Raw genomic sequence first — 22,283 nt, forward strand, 5'->3', positions numbered from 1 at the left:
AAAAACTTTTGCATTGGACTGCATGCATGATGTTATTCAGTGGTAAAGCTGCACATCGTGGCTGTGGTAAGTTAAAGGAGGTGACTGACCTGTGACTGTCTGTCTCGGCAGTTATATAAACAGGAATACAGAGTGTATATTTAGTAAACTGACCATCAAGATCTCAGTCACATGATCTGATGTTATAGAGACCAAACAAATGTGATTATGCAAGATAAGTGCAGACACCAGATGTGGCCTGTGAAAGGCCTGAATTTTCTGCACTAAACTTGGACATGCCCGATACTTAATGTAAAGTATCCCCACACAAAAACGGCTAAACCCCACTTATCGCTATATTTTCTCTACAACGCAGTTTCACATCAATCCACCCTGAGTCACTTTCTTTTTATCTTAATGAATTAAGTATGCATGTAATCATGTGTTAAGTGCAATTATTTAAATAACATTATATGACTTCTGAATAATAATGCCTCTATATTATAATATCTGCACATTATCTTGTTGTATGTATTTTGTATTTGAATTGCAAAACTTGATTTGCATTGAACATTTAGACGCATGAAGTCATATTCAAAATGTCAAATTACATGTAAATGCAAAAAAATACAAACTTAAAATGACCTGCTGCTGAAATGTGTAGTGCACAGTTTCTATGTCTCCACTGAAATGAACACACTGGGGAAAAATAAAACAAAATGTAGTGAATATTATTATTATTATTATTATTATTATTATTATTATTATTTGTAGTAGTAGTAGTACTAGTAGTAGGGGTAGTAGAGGATGTGCTAACTTATTTTCTCTCAGAAAAACCAACAAAACATACAGTTTGTCCAGGGGAGCCCAAACTTTGCATAAGACTCTAAAGAGCTGTCGCTGATTATGAAACAGCAGTTCAGTTACAGCGCAGCAGTTACAAGCCCTACAGTCAGCTGCAGATGAAGGTCAGCAGTAGTTATGGTGAGGTAAAGCCAGCAATGAGCAACATGGAAGTGGAAAGAAGTGATATAGAGTCATGTGCAAAAGTTTAGGCTCCCCAGGATCATTAATAAATAAATAAATAAAAATGTTAAGGCACAATTTATAGTTTGTTTCATTTTTATTCAAATATGCTAAACTCAGCAAAAAAATATGTATGAATTGTGCACTAAAAGTTGCTGACAAATGCCAGATTGAAGTGTGTAGAGAGTGTCAACTTAGAAAATCAACAAAACATGTCATTCGCCCGGGAGTGTTCAAACTTTTGCATATGAGTGCATCAGAGTATTAGGTTGTGTTTGGTACTTTTGCCCCAAATTCTCTGACTCCCCCTTCTCACCCCTTCACCTTACCCTCTTTCACAACTCATTCTTGAACTCTCTGCACCTTTGCACACTGCGCCCTCCCACCTGATGGACCAACCCCCAGACACACGCCCTCTGAGCCCTCCGAGCACTCCAAGCCCCCCCAGACACCCTTACAGTGGGCTGATACTTCATTTGAATAATTACAACCCCCTCCCCATTTAAAAAGTTCAGACAAACAGCTCTTCCCCTGCTTTGCTCTTTATCCCTCCCTGAGAGAGAGAGAGAGAGAGAGAGAGAGAGAGACAGAAGGAGAGAGAGAGAGATAGATAGAGAGAGGTACAGAGAGAGAGAGAGAGAGACAGAGAGAGAGAGAGGGGGAGGGGGAGAGAGAGAGAGACAGAGAGAGAGGGGGGGGACAGACAAAGAGACAGACAGAGAGATAGAGAGAGAGATAGAGAGAGTTACAGAGAGAGAGAGAGAGACAGAGAGAGAGAGAGTGAGAGTGAGAGAGAGAGAGAGAGAGAGAGAGAGAGTTGTTGGATTATCTGGCTTTTGAAGGCTGCTGGAGCACCATGGCTGTGTTTAAAGTGCTGTCCATCCTGCTTATCACCTCACACCTGTGTGATGGACGGAGAACGAGAGGAAACAGAGCAGGTGAGAGATCATTTTACACTTTGAGCCTTAAAGTGATAGTGCATTTACATTTTTCTCCCCTTACCCCACACGTCCACATCCAGCCAAGACAAGTGTGCTTCTTTAGTTTTGATCTAGAGCTACGAGGCTAACGTAGGTAAGAAGTAACAGAAGTTTATACTCACCAATTAACATTGTACAAACTGCCTAATCTGAAAGTAATCTGAAACAGATGTGCTCAAATGGTTTCTGACACTTGTAACTGGGGCTCCCCATCCCAGATCTGGTGACCCCTCACTATGCATCTCCTCTTGGGTTGGGTGAGACATGTAGAGGAGGCAAAACACAGAATGAGTCACCCTGCTGTAAAATAAGCACTAAGCACTTCTAATTGAGATTACAGGACACTTTGATGCAGTTTGAAGCAAGTGTGTGATGATGTAGGCACTCAATTTGCATAATGCTAATTGATATAGATAGACTCGCATTATGTGTTAGCTGCACTAGCCTCTTAGCTCCATTGCAAAACTAAAGCAGCAAACTATGCCTCAGTTTACTGATTACATTAGATAAGAATTATTTGTGTATATTTGGTTTTTCACCAAACTGTCACTTTAAGAACATTTTAAATAGCAACTGGATCTTCATTTGAGCCACTAGCCCGAGCTGGTTCTCTTTCCGCTTTGGGAGAGGATTCAGCAGATTCTGTATTGGGACAAGCAAACAAAAGCCATGTGTGTTCAAATGCTTGTTTGAAATGTATCAGCAATGCCAAAGCAGTTTAGGCCAAAATGCAGCTAAACAGAGAGAAAAACACAGAGGAGCAGGACTGACCTTTCAGAAGTGGTGACCAGCCCAGTGTCATGTCAAACCCAACTTCTCTACACAGCTGCAGTTAAAACTTTGGAATCTATCAGGGACCCTAGGCACGACAATGTGAACATAAAGGCTCATTATCAAAATACACAATACAGCACAAATGAAGACACTAAAACACCCACAAACCAATGAATAAACCCTAACATCCACCTTTTTAGCCCCAATCCTATTTCACCCCATTTCCCACTACCGTTTAGCACTTAGCCCTCCGGTTTACGCATTCAGGCCTAGGGGTAGGGTGTCCTGGTTTTTGTTGAGATAGAGGGTAAGGGTGAAGTGTGAAGGGTGAAAAAACACAGATGTGAGAATTTTCTCTGTTAAAAAATGACAATATCAATTGCATTGTCTTAATGGCGTTTCAATGTATTATGATCCTTTTCTTTATAAGAAGCATAAAAAATCGCAAACAGTATGCTTATATTTGGTGCCTAGTTAGCTAAATAAATAGTCCAGTAGTTCTGATGCCTAAAGCGCCAGAATGTAACTGCTTCTCCTTTTAATGTGGAACAGGGAAATTCAAACAAGAAGCTGGTGAATATCTGACTTCAGCTTCATATCACTGAAGAATTAATGGTGGGTGATAATAAATAATCCCCCCCCCCTCCCTGAAGGCATAAGATGCACTAAATGTAACTAAAGCCCAGCAGTAAGGAGCCGAACTTTCCCCTCCTCTGCTGTCACTGCAGACGGGCAGGGTCGCCTACAGAGCAGCGCCAGTAGCTGTTAATGAAGTGATGCTCTTCTTTATTTTAGGGTCCCATTTCATTGGGGAAGATTCCAACCACTATTTCTTGTAAATCAGTTAAAAGGGGCAAAGTGACGCTTGAAAACAAGGGGTAGAGATAAAAATAAGAAATGGGATTGGGCCCTAGAGCAGTGTTTCCCAATCCTGGAGATCCCTTGCTCTGCACATTTTAGTATTTGTCCTAGTCTAACACAGTTTTAACCTCATCAAGAGTTCATGAGTTCAAACCCAAGAGACGCCACAGCCATCTGTAGCTGAGAACCCAAGAAAGGTGGGTAGGATGGTCTTCCCTCTCCCCATCACTCAGCATGGTGCTAGGCAACACAGGCATCTGTTAGCTGACTCCTCCAAACATGTGAGCTGCCCAACGATGCTACATCAGAGCTAGCAGGTGGACCAGGCCAAGAAATGGAGTTTAGTGTTAGTAAAAGTTATATACATGATGACGTGTTTGACAAAAATGTATAAAAGATTAACATAACCCTGTAAATATCAATGTAATAGACCTACAGAGAATCTCAGAAGAAGACCTGCAGCCACTGGGCCCCCTAAAATCTTTATTGCTTTAATAGCTTAGTTAGAACCAGCTAGCTTCCATGAACGTTACACAGACAGAACATCTATTTACCTTCCTCTTAATTCTAATGCATCTCCGGATCCTCCAAGCTGTGACTGAGCTTCCTCTGAGACACATGAAGCACCACCTTCATTGAACAACTCAACACGCTTGGAGGAGAAAGCTAATTGCTAACTAACTTTGTTGCATCACCTAACAGGCCCATATAATCTTAGTTATGCCACGGCCTTCTAGATAAAATGTGGCTTTCATGTTCACTCTCTTGAACACACAGATCCTAGGCCCTGGAGGACAGATGCAATTAAACCCTATCTTCTTCTCCTTCTCTCTCTCCTTCTTCTCTCTCAGTGTTCCTCACTGCAGGGACAGTGCTTAAACACACAAAGCAGGTATATCAGACTCCATCGGGCTGCTCTTTTTCTCCTTTTTTTAAAGCCCACTTTCCCCGACAGTAGAGTTTACTGACCTCCTGATTCAGAGAACAACTCTAACCCAAGCCAGCAGATCAGAAAGATCAATAGATCTGTGCAGTAGACAGAGGAGCTGCCCAGAACCCACTTTACCTTACAGACAGATATTCAAACAGGCACAAATGACTCATGACTTCATTTTGATTGGTTAAAATGGGATTTTGCACTTGTTAGTACAGCGGTGTGTACTGTGCAGCAACATTGTATGCAAAAGTTTGGGAACCCCAGTCAAATTCACATTTTTTTGATTTAATAAGTTAGAATAGAATTTAGAACCATTTGTCACTGTGTTTCACACACTGGGAAATTAGACCTCTGCATTTAAACCATCCATGCAGTGAAACACTAGTGAACACACACACTAGGAGGCAGTGAGTACACTTGCCTGGAGCAGTGGGCTGCGCTATCCACAGCACCCAGGGAGCAACTGGGGGTTAGGTGCCTTGCTCAAGGGCACTTCTGTCATGGACTGTCAGCTGAGGGGATCGAACCAGCAACCTTCCGGTCACTTGGCCCTTTGTAGATGATTGGTGGCCAGTCTTCATCCAGCAAAAAGCAGATTGGGGCTCATGGGCTTCTGGTAAACATCATGGAGAATGACACAAACCACTGCATGATAAACAGTGCCTAGGGTTTGTTTTTGTGTTGTAGACGCTGAGTTTGGAATGAAGATGAAAATGCCCTATGAGCCTCAATCAGTTTTCAGGATCTATTCTCCTGAGCTGGACTGGGATGACGCCTGCATGGTCAAGCTTTACCAACCACACACACTGCAGTCCTGCGGCTTCAACAGCAGCCACCCATTGGTCATCATCACCCACGGCTGGTCGGTATGGGAATTTATTACCAGAGAAACTTTGTGAAATTGGCAATAGAGAATCTAATTTAGTCTATAACAAATTTTATATCTCTAGATTTTCATCTCTTTTTGTTTCAGAGTGGATGATTTAGATTATAAACTCACTGGCCACTTTATTAGAAACTCCTGTCTTATGGTTACACTTACTGGCCACTTTATTAGAAACTCCTGTCTTGTGGTTTCACTTACTGGCCACTTTATTAGAAACTCCTGTCTTGTGGTTTCACTTACTGGCCACTTTATTAGAAACTCCTGTCTTGTGGTTACACTTACTGGCCACTTTATTAGAAACTCCTGTCTTGTGGTTACACTTACTGGCCACTTTATTAGAAACTCCTGTCTTGTGGTTACACTTACTGGCCACTTTATTAGAAACTCCTGTCTTGTGGTTACACTTACTGGCCACTTCAATTAGAAACTCCTGTCTTGTGGTTACACTTACTGGCCACTTTATTAGAAACTCCTGTCTTGTGGTTACACTTACTGGCCACTTTATTAGAAACTCCTGTCTTGTGGTTACACTTACTGGCCACTTTATTAGAAACTCCTGCCTTGTGGTTCCACTCACTGGCCACTTTATTAGAAACACCTTTCTTGCGGTTCCACTCACTAGCCACTTTATAAGAAACACCTGCCTTGTAATTCCACTCACTGGCCACTTTATAAGAAACACCTGCCTTGTAATTCCACTCACTGGCCACTTTATTAGAAAAACCTGCCTTGAACTTCCACTCACTGGTCAGTCTATTAGTAACATGTAATTGTACAAATACAGACTGTACTCCATCTGTTGTCGTGACAATATATCAGCCGCCCTCTACTCCAATCATCATTGCACTTTGAACACACATCAGTGTCACTGCTAGATTGAAAGTGGTCCACAACCCAAAAATGTCCAGTGAAGATTTGCTCTGTGGTCAGAAACTGACCACTGATGAAGGGCTAGAGGTTGGCTAACATAAACAGTACATCAACAGATGAGCTACTGCTCTCTAACTGTACACTAGCAAGGTGGAGGTACAAGGGAGGGGTTTCCAATAAAGTGGCCATGAGTGTATTTGCTGGATAGCATTGATGCAACAGAGGCTCCTGAACATTACAAAGTCGGCCTTCAAGCATGAGCTGCCAATAAATAACCAGAACTCTTCTCTCTGTTGCTATAGATGGATGGGATGACAGAAAGATGGGTCAAGAAACTGGCTACCGCTCTGAAGAGCACACAGAAAGACATCAACGTGCTGTTCGCTGACTGGCGGACCCTGGCACATCAGCATTACCCCATTGCTGCTCAGAACACACGCATTGTGGGGCAAGACATCGCCCAGCTGCTGATATGGCTTGAAGTGAGGGTCTTTAAATCCTCTATTGTTCTTGTTTAATGTTTATCAATCTGATCGAACACACTCATTAAAGCTCACATAAGGCTTGTCCATTCTGCTGTGTTGAGTAAAGTGTATAGGAAGTTGGGAAAATGACAACTGGCTGCCAACTACACATTCAGAACCTGTATGCCCACCTGTCTCAGTATGGCCTTATGAGTGAGCAAGACAGAGGGAAGTGCTGGGTGGTATAGAATCTAAACTGGTACTCTGGTGTTCATCTCGCACTGCAATACTGATTTTTAGTGGTACTGATGGATGATAAAGTTTGCTCCAATGCACGTCAAATGATGGCTGCCTTGTTTTTCACAATCCATAAACACTAAAAAAACAGAAAGTTTACTTTCTGGAAATGTTTAAATTACACTTTTGGTATAATTGTAAGAGAAAAAGTGCGATGAAATTTAACAAATCCATGTCTAATCTCAGGAAAAGTCCAGACCAAATATTTTGTTCTTCTAACCAGCTCACAACATCTCAACTACTTTTTGACAATAATAAATTCTTGCTACTTTTTTACTGTATTTATGTTTATTTGCATTTTATTTTAATGTTATATAGAGCTTTTACTGCCAAAAACACACCCACTCCTAGACTTTTTGCTTAGGTGCCTTTGCAGTACTTCACATATGTAGATACTCTGTATGTTCAAAAGTAATGAATTCAGCTACTTTAAGGTCTAACACAGGCATTCAACTACACACACAGAATTTTCCACAGAGAAGCACTGACTAAAAGAGCAGGATTTTGGAGAAGCTCCACATGAGTCTAAGGTCACCATACCCAAAGCCATATGTCAGCTAGAGGGGGCTGTGGAGCAGTGGAACTGCATTCTCTGGAGTGATGGAGCTACAGTATCTTTGGGATGAGCTGAAGTGATTCAGAACTGATCATCCAACATCAGTATCTGACCTCACCAATAGTTTTGTGGCTGTAATCAAATTCTCACAGCAATATTCCAACACTGAGCATAAAGCCTTCCCAGAAGAGTAGAGGCTGCTACTGCAGCAAAGGGGAACAAACTATTAATACTCCTCATTCCAGAAAAAATGCTGGAGGAACAGAAACAAACGTTTTGATGTAATGTGTTCATCAGACATTTTTGGTTGCATGGATCTGGAGTTTAACGCTTAATGCTTGTATCACTATTTTCAATGCTCGGGATAAAATCGCGCAAGTGTGCTACCATAACAGGATAAATTCTCCCTATGTGTCCCATTAGGATGTCATTCAGGTTCCTGTTAGTAAAGTCCACCTGATTGGTTACAGTCTGGGAGCTCACATTGCGGGATTCGCTGGCAGCAACCTGGCCATGTCAGGTCGGACGCTCGGGAGAATCACTGGTGAGACAATAATCCGTATTTTGTTTTGTACATTTGTATTATCAACTGCAAATAATCATTGAATATTACCTCTTTAAAGTGCAGGCCTATTGTTTAGTTATTCATCTTCGGACCTACTGTACTGTAAATACTATAAATTATTTGGTAACTACTAATATGTTATGAAGTTATGAACAATGTACAGTCATATGCAAAAGTTTGAACACCTGCAATACCTCCGTCAAACGAAATGTTTTATTGAATATCTAAGTGAAAATGTTAACACATCCTCTAAATAGAACACACTTCTGCTCATTATACTACACAAATGTGCAAAGATTTATGATGATTAAACATACTGGTGAAAAAAATAAAGATAAATGTAGCCTCTTCAAACGTTATGGCACATTTTATATTTTGTTTCCAATATGTTAAATTACTTAGAAACTGTGCAGAAAAAAATGCCATATATAAGTTTGTAGAGAGTTTGTTTACTTATTTTCACATAGTAAATCAATATAACATGTTTTTAAAATGATTTTTAAAAAATGATTCACTAAATGAAAATAATGGGGGTGGGGAGGGGGGTTAAGGCATTTTATATTTTCCAGTAAAATATATTGTGGCCACAATATATTTTTTTGTTTTACACAATATATTGTGTAAAACTTATTTTATGTTTTTTATTTTCCAATATGGCATTTTTCTGCAAATTTGAGTGTACAAGTAAAGTTTAACATATTGGAAAACATAAAATATAAAATGTGCAATGACTTTTGCTTGAGCCACATTATAGTTTTTCCCTGTATAAAACATTCAGCATGTAAAAAAAATATTTGTGCATAAACTATTGGCTGTGACTGTAAGTGTATTGTTTTAAGTCCATTGAGCCCAAAAAAATCCCACAGGTTTTTGTTTACTGTCGCCGTCCACAATAACACGCTCTTTGTTGTTGTGGATGTAGGCCTGGACCCTGCGGGTCCGATGTTTGAGGGTATGTCTCCTACAGACAGACTCTCCCCAGATGATGCCAGGTTTGTGGATGCCATCCACACGTTTACCCAGCAGCACATGGGGCTCAGCGTGGGCATCAAACAGCCTGTGGCCCACTATGACTTCTACCCCAATGGAGGATCATCACAGCCTGGCTGCCAACTGCACGTTCAGAACCTGTATGCCCACCTGTCTCAGTACGGCCTTATGGGTGAGCAAGAAACAGAGAGAGAGAGAGAAAAGGGAGGGGGTGGTGGACAGGAGGTAGTGCTGGGTGGTATATCATCTATACTGGTACGCTGGTGTTGGTGTCACATCACAATACTGATTTTTATAGTGGTATTGATAGATGATTAAAACTTAGTTCGGTCTAATGTATGTCAAATGATGGCTGCCTGGTAGTTTGTATCTGGTTAACCTTTAATTTACAGTTTTGGTGTAATTTTAACATAAAATTTTTAAAAATCAGCATTCTAGTCCACAGCACTGTGTCAAGGTTGTAAGGCTTAATTAAAGTATCATTAAAAATGTCAACACCATGATTTATTTGGAAAATATCAAATAAATGGAGTTCTAATGTAAAGAATGGATAGATGACAGATGAATGGATATGGGAGACGGTGGGTGGGTGGATGAATGGATATGCAAAGGACAGATCAAAGAATATGGAAGGAAGGGACAGACGGATGGATATGGGTGGGATGGATGGATAGATATAGTAGGGATTGAAGGATGTATGGATGGATAGTTATGGAGGGGATGGATGGATACAGGTGAGAAGGATGTATGGATATGCAAGGGGTTGATAGATGGATTTGAAAAGAAAGATATTAAATGGATGGATGATGTAAGGATGGATAAATGGATATACAAATAAAGGATATGGATGGATGGATGTATATGAGCGGAAATTATAGATATGAGAGGGATGCATGGATATGGGATGGATGACGAATGGATGGATGGATGGATGGATATGAGAGGAATGGATCGATATGTGGGGAATGGACAGATGGATGGATGGATGGATAGAGAAGAAAGGAAAGATATGAGGGATGGATGGATGGATATGAGAGGAAAGGATAGACCTGAGAGGGATGGATGGATGGATAGATAGATGGAAGGATGGATGTATGGATGGAAATGAGAGGAAAGGATGGACCTGAGAGGGATGGATGGATGGATGGATAGACCTGAGAGGAAAGGATAGACCTGAGAGGGATGGATATGAGAGGAAAGGATAGACCTGAGAGGGATGGATATGAGAGGAAAGGATAGACCTGAGAGGGATGGATATGAGAGGAAAGGACAGACCTGAGAGGGAAGGATATGAGAGGAAAGAATAGACCTGAGAGGGATGGATGGATGGATGGATATGAGAGGAAAGGATAGACCTGAGAGGGATGGATGGATGGATGGATGGATGGATATGAAAGGAAAGGATAGACCTGAGAGGGATGGACATGAGAGGAAAGGATAGACCTGAGAGGGATGGATGGATGCATATGAGAGGAAAGGATAGACCTGAGAGGGATGGATGGATGGATGGATAGACCTGAGAGGGCTGGATGGATGGATGGATGGATATGAGAGGAAAGCATAGACCTGAGAGAGAGGGATGGATGAATGGATGGATGGACGGATGGATGGATGGATGGATGGATGGACCTGAGAGGGCTGGATGGATGGATGGATGGATGGATGGATGGATGGATGGATGGATGGATATGAGATCAAAGGATAGATCTGAGAGGGATGGATGGATGGATATGCAAGGAGATGATGGCTGGATATTAGAGGAAATAGAAATAAGAGAGATGGATGGATGATATGAGAGGAACGATATGAATGGATGAATGAAATGAAATGAGCATAGGATAGATATAAGAGAGATAGATCACGGATGAATGGATGGAGGGATGGAAGGATGTGTTTGGAGAGATACGCTGGATGGGCTGATGAAGATTTCTATTAAAGATGGATGAACTGCACTACACTGGCTCGTTAAAGAGGAAGGTAAGACGCCGCGCAGATGAAAGGGAAAGATTTGACGACTCACTCAGACCGTGTCTCAGATGAAAGGTACACGGGCGTGAGCCATCATCCACGTCTCAATCAGCCCAAACCCCTCGGCGAGTCTGCCCTGCTGGGTGTGCTGGGTCTGCAGTCTGTAAAGAAAACTAATAACAAACGCATCAGCTGGACGACAGGTTTAGATACCTGCTCACACATCAGTGCAGTCAGTACACATAGAGGGGTCAGGACACGAGGATTACATCAGACAGTTTATAAAGAGGCTGCTTATTCCTTTGGGAAACGAGTGCAGCATTTCTGTCCTGACCACAGCATCACCAGTGTTCACCAGATATTACAACAAAATCTTTTCATTTCATTTCGGGGCACAATCCTATTACAGTGTACTGGGAGAACCTGTCACCTGAAACAAAATGAAATAAAAATGGTATTACCCAGTTAACAATGTTGTAAAGTAACAGTAAAATAAAGTGATTTAATTCCTGTTTTTTTTCTTTTACAATATTCTGTGAAAAATCCTGTTTGCTCCAGTTTTTGTTTCTAAACTCTACTTTTTCACTGAATCAACAGCTTAGAAATGGGAGAGACGAGTGATACAGCCAGCCTGAGGATCCATGTTAGATGTTAGAAATACATAAATAAACAGTGCAGCTGAAATAATCAGTAGATAGTAATTAATTAACAATGAAAACAATTAATATATCAGTAAACAATCACTCTCTGCGTGCAGGTTTCGAGCAGAATGTGAAATGTGCCCATGAACGCGCCGTCCACCTTTTCATCGACTCTCTCCTGAACAAAGACAAGCAGATCACGGCCTACAAGTGCAGCAACAATGAAGCATTCAACAAGGGCGCATGTCTGGACTGCCGCAAGAACCGCTGTAACACTCTGGGCTTCGACATCAGGAAGGTCCGCACCAGCCGCAGCAAGAGGCTCTACCTGAAAACACGCTCGCTGATGCCTTACAAAAGTAAGCTGGAGCTGCCTGGGCAGTACATACTGCACATAAGATTAACAGTACGGCTCTTATCCAGAGCGACTTACAATTTGATCAATTTTCACAGGTAGGTGAAGGTGGTGTTAGGAGTCTTGCCCAAGGACTCTTATTGGTATAGTGTTGGGTCCCAGGCAGAGGTGTTACCCACTACACTAACCAACCACTGTAAGAGTACAGCTAAAGGAGTTCTGTAGTACCTCAAAAGGGTTCTATGGCACTAGCAGAACTCGTTGTGCTATAAAGAACCCTTTTTTAGGTTCTTAAAAGAACCTTCTAGAACAGATACTTTCATGTTTGAAGCCGCTGTAACCTGCTGGATAAGATCACCTATGACCGCCTCACAGCAACTGAATTGTTTATCACTGCGCTACAGCACAAAAACTCTCCTGCTCATGCTGCCCACATGGACTCTCGAGTATATTGATGAAGTAAGAACCCGTTTCTGATTAAATCTGAGGGCTGACAACTTATGTTCTTAACTACAACTAACCTTAGGCTAATCAGCTAACCTAACGAGCTGGCTAATAGGCTAAAAGGTAGCTAGCAAACAACCTAAACAACTTCATTACTAATATCGCAGGCTTGAATTAAAATACTTAATTAACTGTTTTACTGTACTGTTTTTACTGATTAACTGTAAAACGGCAGTATAAAAGTCTAAGAATGTCTCACCCACTTGAAATGTCCGTGTTTGAGTCAGAATTCACGTCCCAGGCTGAATCCCAAATGGCTTTACATTACTACGTAGTGCATTAAGAAGGGAGCAGGGAGCCATTAGAGACTCGGGCAACGCGTGAGAAGAGCGGCACCGCTGGTAATTTGGTGACTAGAAAGTAACTACGTATAAAGCGAATGTTTCTGCCTTAAACAGATATTAACGCCGCGTTATATGACAAAAAACTTAAATGTTCAAGTAATGACTGCAGTAAAGTTATGCTTATACAGCAGTGGGTAACCAAACCTTCTCCTCATTCAGAGGTAACTACATGGTTACTTGGCAACGATTCTGCACTCTAAAGGAACTACATTTCTTAGCGGAAAACTTGTTTGTGTTGATTTTTATCAATAATAAATTTTTTCCTTAAGAATTTTTTTTTTTTACATATTTTGTGTTGGCCACTGTTTTATAAAAGCAATAAACCACTTGAGGCCCTGCTTTACTACGATTTTATCGCAGGGAAGGGAGTTTTAGTAAACTGGAGCTGCCTCCAGGGATAAAATCGCAGCACCGCCCGGCTTAATGCTTTAATATACAACAGGTTTTCCACTACAAAGAAGAACATTTAACTATGGCAAGACATTTTGAAATGTTAGAATCGATTACAATAATATTCAGCTCGAGTTCCATGCTGGTCTAAACGGATTGATGCTGGTTTATGCTGGTACAGACAGCATGGTCATACTGGTTGACCAGTATACCAGCATCCAAAACAAAATATATGCTACTTTTGTTGGTCTGTGCTGGTTTTTCCAGCAGGATACAGTCTTTAAAAAGATAAGAGGTTCTACAAGGGTTCTTTAGCAAAGAAAATGGTTCTGTGTAGAAAAATATACTTGGGTTCTTTGTATCATGAAAGTGTTCTTCAGACTGATGGAAAATGTGCATGAATGTACACAGTTCTGTGTCGAACCATATATAGAACCATTTACAGCACATTCTCCATCAATCTGAAGAACGCTTTCATGCTGCAAGGAGCCCTTTAATCGTGCAAAGGGTTCTGTTCATGTTCAGTTACTGCACAGAACCCTTTTTAAGAGTGTACTGGACCAGTTTTCAGGCTGTGTGCAGAGGAGCTTTGAGGATTCCTCTGAATGCTAATGCTTCCTCTTGGTTTGTCCACAGTGTACCACTTTCAGTTCAGGATCCAGTTGTTCACACAGATAGAAAAGATTGATCCGTCTCTCAGCATCACTCTGACCGGCACTCTGGGAGAGAGTGAAACGCTGCCCATCTCCCTGTAAGTTATTAATAATACTATAAATTATTGCTCAACAGAGCTAAGGACAAGGCCTTATGGGCTCCTACTTACACCACACCCAGGGAATTCCACAGGCTTTACAACATTTCTGCATAATTTAATGGTTAAAATTCAAACAAGTGGTTAGGAGTGAAATTCTAGAGAAACACAGAGTCAGAATTGCCGACAATGGTGGTGATAGGAACCAGACGTCTGTGGAGTTGCCTCACAGAACAGAAATTCCTTGAAACCATGAAAGAGCTGTGAATACACTGCCTGATGATTCTAAGACACTGTTTTAAGATACTTTCCTGCTAAAAAAAACAATTCCATGCTGGTCTAAACTGGTTTAAAAAGGTCTAGTGCTGGTATAGCCAGTCATACCATCGTCCAAAACAACATATCGCTGTAGTTGGATCAAAACCTCATATCTCCAAAATGGTAACTTTACAGGAGAAGGTAAAAACTTACTCTACTGTTAATGTAAGTCAATGGAACCAGATGTTTTTCCACATAATTTTAGATCCTGTCTGTTGGTCCATACGTCATGAAATTTACACACAATATATAGGACCACCGGTACTTTCAAGTCATTTCAAAACCTGAAAAATGACAAAAATAGAGATACGAGGTTTTGTTCCGACAACAGCGATATGCTGGATTTTAAATTAGATTATGGCCTAACACATATTTTTTAAATACGTACATGCCCCAAAGATACATGCAGGGTGTAGAAAGTAAAAAAACAATTTTTCATATTTAACACTATTTTACCATTATCAACATAAATAGAAAAATCTTGTTTGCTGTTGTGGTGATAAGAACCTGAAGCGTTTAAAGCCTCTAAAAGCTTCCTCACAGAAAGTTATTACATGAAATTATTATGAATACACTGCATGATGTCTGAACCTTTGTTTTACAACAGTTTTAAGACCTTTTAAAACATTTTATGATCATTTTTACAGTTCGATCATGGTGGACAGGTACATGCAGGGCGTTGTAAGGCAAATAATACCCACAAAAAACATTGTTTTCAGATTGGCTACTACTTTTCTGTTACCAGCTTTATATATAAAAACTCAGAAGACACGTGTAGGGTCACTGGTCATTTTGGATAGTCAATAAACTGGCTATTTTTGTGTTGTAGACATGGTGACCTCTGGCTCCCATCACCACCACTGGAAAAGTGAGAATGAGACATGTGAGAGTCAAAAATAGCGCAGATATAAGAATGCACTCTGGCAGCATATGCCATATAACTACTCAAGGAGTTGCTGTCGTGTAAATTACTGTACCCTGCTTAACACCACACGCAGATGAAAGATGTATTGGCCGCTTTAATTCCAGAGTCTGTCATTGTCATTAATAATACATGCTAAACTTCTCATGAATGCATCTTTGAGGTTGCATGATTACATTTTTCTGCGCTGGTGGAATTAGTCAGATGGCGTGCAATCGCATTCATCACTTTCTGAAACAAAACTGACATGACAGCCAGTAGGGGTTTAAATCTGTGACTTCATAACAGTTTAATTCTAGGGATGCACTAAAATGTGCTTTAAAAAAAGTACCAGCATCAGACAGATAAGATTAGAGCTGAACCATATTTGAGGGTGTATTTACTGCACTTTGGAAGAGCAGTACATTTAGACCATGCTGAGTTACTGCACTAAAGTATCTTCATTTTATTCAATATACTGCATTTTTTAAATGCTAAATCCTGTACATAATTCTGCAGAGTTATATAGGGAATATAGGGCCAAATGTATGTGAACACCTGCCCATCACAACTATGTAAGCATAATATGCCCATGCTTTTGGAGTGGACTTTCATGGCTATAACTGCCTCAGTCAAAAGAGCATTTGTGAGGTCAGACACTGATGTTGGATGAAAAGGACTGACTCGAAATTCTAGTTCATCCCAAAGGTGTTCAGTGGGGTTGAGGTCGGGATTCTGCTCAGCGTTCTCCTGGCATCCAGGTAGCCCAGATTCCTCCATCAGATTGTCAGATAGTGAAGCAGACTCCGGGGTCCAGTGGTGGCATGCTTTACACCACTCCACCCAACACTTGGCATTGCGCATATTGATCTTAGACTTAGGAGCAGCTGCTCAGCCATAGAAACCCATTTCTTAAGGCTTCAGGCACAGTTCTTGTTCACAGTGCTGATGTTGCTTTCAGAGGATGTTTTGATCTCTGTAATGAGTGATGCAGCCATGATGCAGAGTGATGCTACTATTTTACAATAATGGCACTTACAGTTGTCTGGGGCAGATCTAGCAGGGAAGAAATTTCACAGACTGGCTTGTGGTAGAGCTGGCATTTTATAAGATTAAAACATTTAAAGTCACTGAACTTTTCAGTATGACCTATTTTACTGCCAGTGTTTGTCTATGGAGACTGCATGGTTATGTGCTTGGTTTTATACACCTGTTAGCAATTTGTGTAGCTGAAAAACCTGAACTTGATAATTAGCTTCACATACTTGTTGCCATTATAGTGTGCTTATGTATTGGCATCGGCAGATATGTGCATAAAAAATGTTAGTTGTCGGCATTGACCCACAATTCCCATATTGGTGCGTCCCTATTTGATTCAAATACAATTTTTCAGAAATGATATTGTGCATCATGAACGCTTAGATTATTTTGATACAATTCAGAATTATTTAAAGAAAAAAATATATATACTTAAAGCAGAATTCCACCCATCTTTTCAAAATTGAGATGTAAACAGAGCCATTCAGAGTGGTCCAGTGTGAAAAGGTTCATTTGCAGAGAAACTGACTCAGATTTCTTTACAGTGGAGTGACAGGAACCAGGGGTCCTTATATCTACAAAGAAAATATAACAATTTAATTTCCTAACCAAGACCACCAGTTCACCTACATGTATATTCTGAGGTTTTATAGGGAATGATGGTGGTGGTAAAATACTGATAAACCTAACAACATTTTTTTTCTTTGGGGACTATTTAGCCTTAGAACAGCCTTCATATATCCCTCCACCATGAATAATGAATTAAAATGCATTTTAGACCAAAAACTTTATCACAAAACTACCAGTGTCTCAGACATTAAACAGCATATTTCTATCTTATATTTCTTGTAATAGGTTTCTGTGAGGGATCTCTCATCACCTTCACTGTGAACAATTCTCTGAATTTTCTCCAAAACTAAGCATTTCACACCAAACCTCTCCAGGTGACAAACCATTTAAACATACAGTAACTTTAGAAAAAAATCAGTGGAGTTCCCCTTTAATACACAAACATAGCTAGAGGAACGTTTTATACTGTAGTGGAATACAGATCTTATTAACAGTACATCAGGCTTTTTGTTGGTCTTCTACAATTGAAAATAGCCTGAGACCTTTAATTTGGAAAAAAACGAACAATGCAGTTGGATAACCACCTTCAGATTGATGCACCACAGTGCAGACAAAGACTTTTTCAAACAAGATGACACATGATCACAAATGTTTGGGATGCTCCTTTAATGTATGCATCTGATTTAAAGATCTTATAGCATATCTTAATTAATTTCCATAAAACATGTTCCTTTTATTGTAGCTTCTCATGCATTATTTATGCGTGTCTCCGTCCCTCAGAGTAGAGGAGGTTTCAGGCAATAAGACCTACTCTTTCCTCATCACTCTGGACACAGACATTGGGGATCTGATGATGCTCTCTATCAGCTGGGAGGATGCCCCACTGTGGGCCAACATGTGGAGCAAGATGAAGACCGTAATGCTGTGGGGCAGCAAGGATAAAGGGCCGCAGCTCACTATAGGCAAGATCCGAGTTAAAGCGGGGGAGACGCAGCAGAAGTAAGTGCCCATCTGTGTGTAGACGCTTCATCATCAGCCAACCAACATCAGTGGAAGATTCTCAGATTTCTGCTTGGTTTTATTCTGGCATACTTAGTGGATGCTAGTGCTAGAAGGACTAAGGAAAGGACATCCTTTGGTTTAGGTTTAGGTCTAGATCTATCTTTTGGCCTTAGATTTAGCATGGTGTTAGGTGAGGTAGATAAAGGTAAATAGTCTGATTTTGCTTAGTGTTAGACTAGCGCTAGTATTTTGAAGTGTATCAGACTTGATAAAAATGTTATATATGATATTGGGCTCTAATATACACTTAGTTGTTTGCTATCTGAAATGGTCAAGGCTCCATGTGTGTGAATGGAGCCTGGGCTTGGGGCTCTAGGTCCCGGGGGAGAGAGACGGGTCCCTTCGTTCTCTCTCTCAGCTTTGAAATAAGCTGAAGCTATCGTAATAGGAACCAGATGTGGACTGTATGTCAAAAACAACAGGGGTATAAATTCATGCTCCCGAAACCTTTGAGGCAGAGAACATTTGGCACGCTTCTCTCCAAGCTGTTTCGCGAAGGCTTGATTCTGACTTCGATCTCTAAATGCAAATAAACTTCTTTTTTATGCAAGAGACGGGCGTCACCGCAGAGTTTCTTCCTTCACCTTCACAGCATCGTTATTGAAATAAACTACAATTTGAAGGAAGATCATATTTGGTTTTTATCTCTTTAGGAAACCAAATGAATCTAGACTCATTCCCAGAGCACCTGCTACCAAACGCTAGTGTTTCAGAGAAAGATTTTGGACTACACCTCAGTCTATGTTTTGGCCTTAGCATTAGCTTAGTGTTAGATAAGCACTAGTATTTCAATTGAACATAATTAAAAGGTTAGACTTGGGTTTAACCTAAAGTGTGCATTCAGGTCTAGATCTGTGTTTTGGCCTTAGTGTTAGCTTAGCATTACATGAGCATTAGTTACTCGATGTAAACAGTTGACAGGTCAGATTTTGGCCTACGTCCCAGCAGAGACACAGCAGAGACTAGCATTCATTCCGGGTTTGTGCTGGTCGTGTGCTGGTTTGGCTGGTCACTCAGAATACCAGCATCCAAAAACACAACATATGCTGGTTTTGCTTTGGGTTTGGTATTAGCCTTAGCATTAGCTTTACAAAGGCAGATAGCTGAAAGGTCTGTTCAAAGAAAAAAAATTTGATTTTTGGTTTTGGGTAAAATTTTGGTTAAGGTCAGTGTCTGTGGTGTTACTGGCGCAGGATCTGTGGATCTGATGGTCAGGTATGAGAGCACCCTCACAGGCCTGCTTTCCCCCAGTACAGGGGTCAGCAACCTGAACGTTAAGAAGAGCCTTTTTGTCTTTTCAGCAAAAATCCAACCACCTTTACCGTCTTGGTTGTATATATGTCTCAGTATGTGCTAATGTACAAGTGTAGGCTAAAAAAATATATTATAAACGAAAATTTGGTCTGTTTTAGCTTCAGCTCAGCTACAGCCGCTTTTCTCAGAAACTTTCTCGCAAAACATTTTTTCGTAAAATGTCTCCCAGTGTTCGATTTTTTACAAGGTTGAAGTCAACTTGCCATTCGCCAGCTTCTTGTTCAAACTTTCCCGTTCTTGATGAATTAGTAGTTCTACATTAACTCCAGCATTTAATACCATTTATTATTAAAACTGTGTTTGAATGATCAGCAGAGCTTGATTTTACTGCAAAGGAGGATTCTTTTATTTTTACCTAAAAAATCGGATTCTGCTGGAGCCACAACAGGACAGTAAGAGAGCCGCATGTTGCTGACCCCTGCTCCAGTGTTATGCAGGGCCTACTGCTGGCATTGTTACATAACCAGCCTAGAGAGACCAGTTAAGAGACAACTAGGCCAGTTTGTGTGATCTGCATTCAGGAGCCTGACTGTGACATGGAGGGGGTTCTTACAGTAGTTTGTGCTATATGACCTGCTTTGAGTGGGCAGCAAACAGAGAAAGGAAATAGAAAGTACAGAAGTACTGGGCTTTAAGACTGCTGGCACATATGCAGTCATGCAGAAGCACGTGTATATCTGCAGTGCGCCTGCTGGCACATTCAACTAGGCCAGCATATATCAATCCATTCTTTGAGACAACACACCTTCTAGATGCCTCGTTTGAGCTGCTCTGCTGTCTCACACAGCTTAGTCTATAAATGTTGCATAAAACCTGAGGAGAACATGCATGAAACTTCAAAGTTCAGTGTTTGGCTTTAACTCATGCATAGCAAATAGACAGCATAGCACTTACACTGACAGGATCAGTTTCAAAAGGAGGGAAATACACTTGGATGAGAAGGAAATATGTATAGACAGTCAAATTCCAAAGTTGGGTGCTCCTGGTCAAATTACGTTGAGCTGATTTTATTTTAGTGAAAATATGCACTTTTAATGCACATTTAAGTGTTTATTTGCTTTTATTTGATTTAACAAAAAAATAAAATATAAAATGTGGTCTGTGCAAATGTTACAGCACATTTTGAAAGTCATGTTTCGTTAAACTCAGCAAATAAATAGAAATGATGCATTAAAATTAGCAGAAAATGCCTTGTTGTAGTGTGTTCTCGAAAATCAACAAAATGTCATTTGACCAGGGCATTCAAATTTTTGCATACGACTGTAAATGTACAGTGCTGTGCAAAAGTCGGAGACCACTGTTTTATTTATTCAGACAAAAAGCAGGAAACATATTTAATAGAAAATGACACAAAGTCCTCCAACACAAAACATAACATGAAATTTATCTGTATTTAATCAGGCCACTTTTTACTTTTGTGACTCCTACTGCCTTGTTAGTTTTTCCCTCCTCACATTTTTACAACCAGCATGCTAGAGCTGAAAAGTCCAGACTTCAACATCATTAAAGCAGAAAATACAACCAACTTCAAAGACTGAACTTCAGAGGTGTGGAAACATATTCCTGTAGATTTCTTTTAGTCTCCTGAAGAGCATAGAAGCTGTAATAAAGATGAAGAGTGGTGAAAATGTGATTATAGTTAGTTGTTCAGGCTTCTGTGTAAATGCTCTGGTAAATATATGTATATTATTATAAATATATTTGTTTTGTTTAAAATATACTGTTTTGACTGGTAATGAAATAAATAAGGGGGTCTCTGACTTTGGCACAGTACCATTTTTTCATACCATAGTTTCATTTCATATTGATCTGACTGGCTGTAGTTTAATGTGTACGTTGACAGGCAGTCAGATCAATTATATATATATATATATATATATATATATATATATATATATATATATATATATATATATATATATATATATATATATATATATATATATCACTGTTGTCAGAAGAAAATCTTGTATCTCTGTTTTTGATGTTTTTCAGTTTTTGACATGATTTGAAAATACATGTTACCCTTTACATTATATGTACATTTCATGATGAATGGACTGAAATAAATGACCTAAAATGATTTGGAAAATAATTCTGGTTCCATTGACTTTCATTAAAACTAAAGCATGTTTTTTCCTTCTCCTGTAAAGTTACCATTTTGGAGATACAAGGTTTTCTTCTGACAACAGTGATATCTGTCTGTCTATCTAGTGTGTGTGTTTATGCACGCCATTGTTCTTTATGTCTCTCATAAAGAACTATAGCATATGTGGTGTTTCTGAGATGTACGCATGCAGCGCCCCCTGGTGTACATGAGGAGGCCTGTGTAAACGCTGTTAGAAGAGATCTTCACCTCACTCATGCCTCTTCCTCTCTGCTCTCCCCTCAGGTCAGGCTTCTGTGCTCAGTCTGAGGGGTCCGTCTCCATCCAGCCTTCAGAGCAGAAGCAGTTTGTTCGCTGTGATGAAAATCCCCACAGCTCCAGACGTGTGACATCACGCCGGTGACATTATGGCTCATGACATCCTGCGTGTAAAAGTGTATGTGAAATTAAAAGCAACTAGTACCCAAGAGTAAAGGTTAAAAAATGAATGTGGTGAAATGTTAAGATTCATGAAGAGCAACCCATGAAAAAGACATTTGAATCTTAATGGCACACAAATGAAACAGATAAACAAAATCAAACTAATAAGCACAAACAAAACAAACCAACACTTACCTAAACACCTGAATATGGGTCATTCTACAGAAATGACATTTTTGTGTCCCTAGCGTTTACAGATGTATTACACCACAACATGTTAGGGTTACAATTTATTTATATTTTAAATTAAAACAATGTTGTTTTAACAATTACACCGTCTTGAGCCTCAGTGCAGCAATACGGTTTTTCAAATCAATTATATAGAATTCCAAGCACCACAAAAGGGCTCGTCCCC

At 40.1% G+C, this 22,283-nt stretch overlaps 1 protein-coding gene across 1 annotated transcript; it reads left to right on the forward strand.

Moving 5' to 3' along the window:
- The first annotated feature begins 1,761 nt into the window (after nucleotides 1-1,761).
- On the forward strand, nucleotides 1,762-21,940 carry lipca (lipase, hepatic a). The gene is made up of 9 exons (XM_017711649.2): nucleotides 1,762-1,943; nucleotides 5,245-5,423; nucleotides 6,616-6,795; nucleotides 8,054-8,174; nucleotides 9,118-9,357; nucleotides 11,911-12,153; nucleotides 14,024-14,138; nucleotides 17,746-17,964; nucleotides 21,734-21,940. The coding sequence occupies exons 1-9, from the start codon at nucleotides 1,862-1,864 to the stop codon at nucleotides 21,849-21,851; spliced, it is 1,497 nt and encodes a 498-aa protein (XP_017567138.1). The 5' UTR covers nucleotides 1,762-1,861; the 3' UTR covers nucleotides 21,852-21,940.
- The last annotated feature ends 343 nt before the right edge of the window (nucleotides 21,941-22,283 follow it).

This window comes from Pygocentrus nattereri, chromosome 25 (genome assembly GCF_015220715.1).
Source record: "Pygocentrus nattereri isolate fPygNat1 chromosome 25, fPygNat1.pri, whole genome shotgun sequence".
NCBI lineage: Eukaryota > Metazoa > Chordata > Actinopteri > Characiformes > Serrasalmidae > Pygocentrus > Pygocentrus nattereri.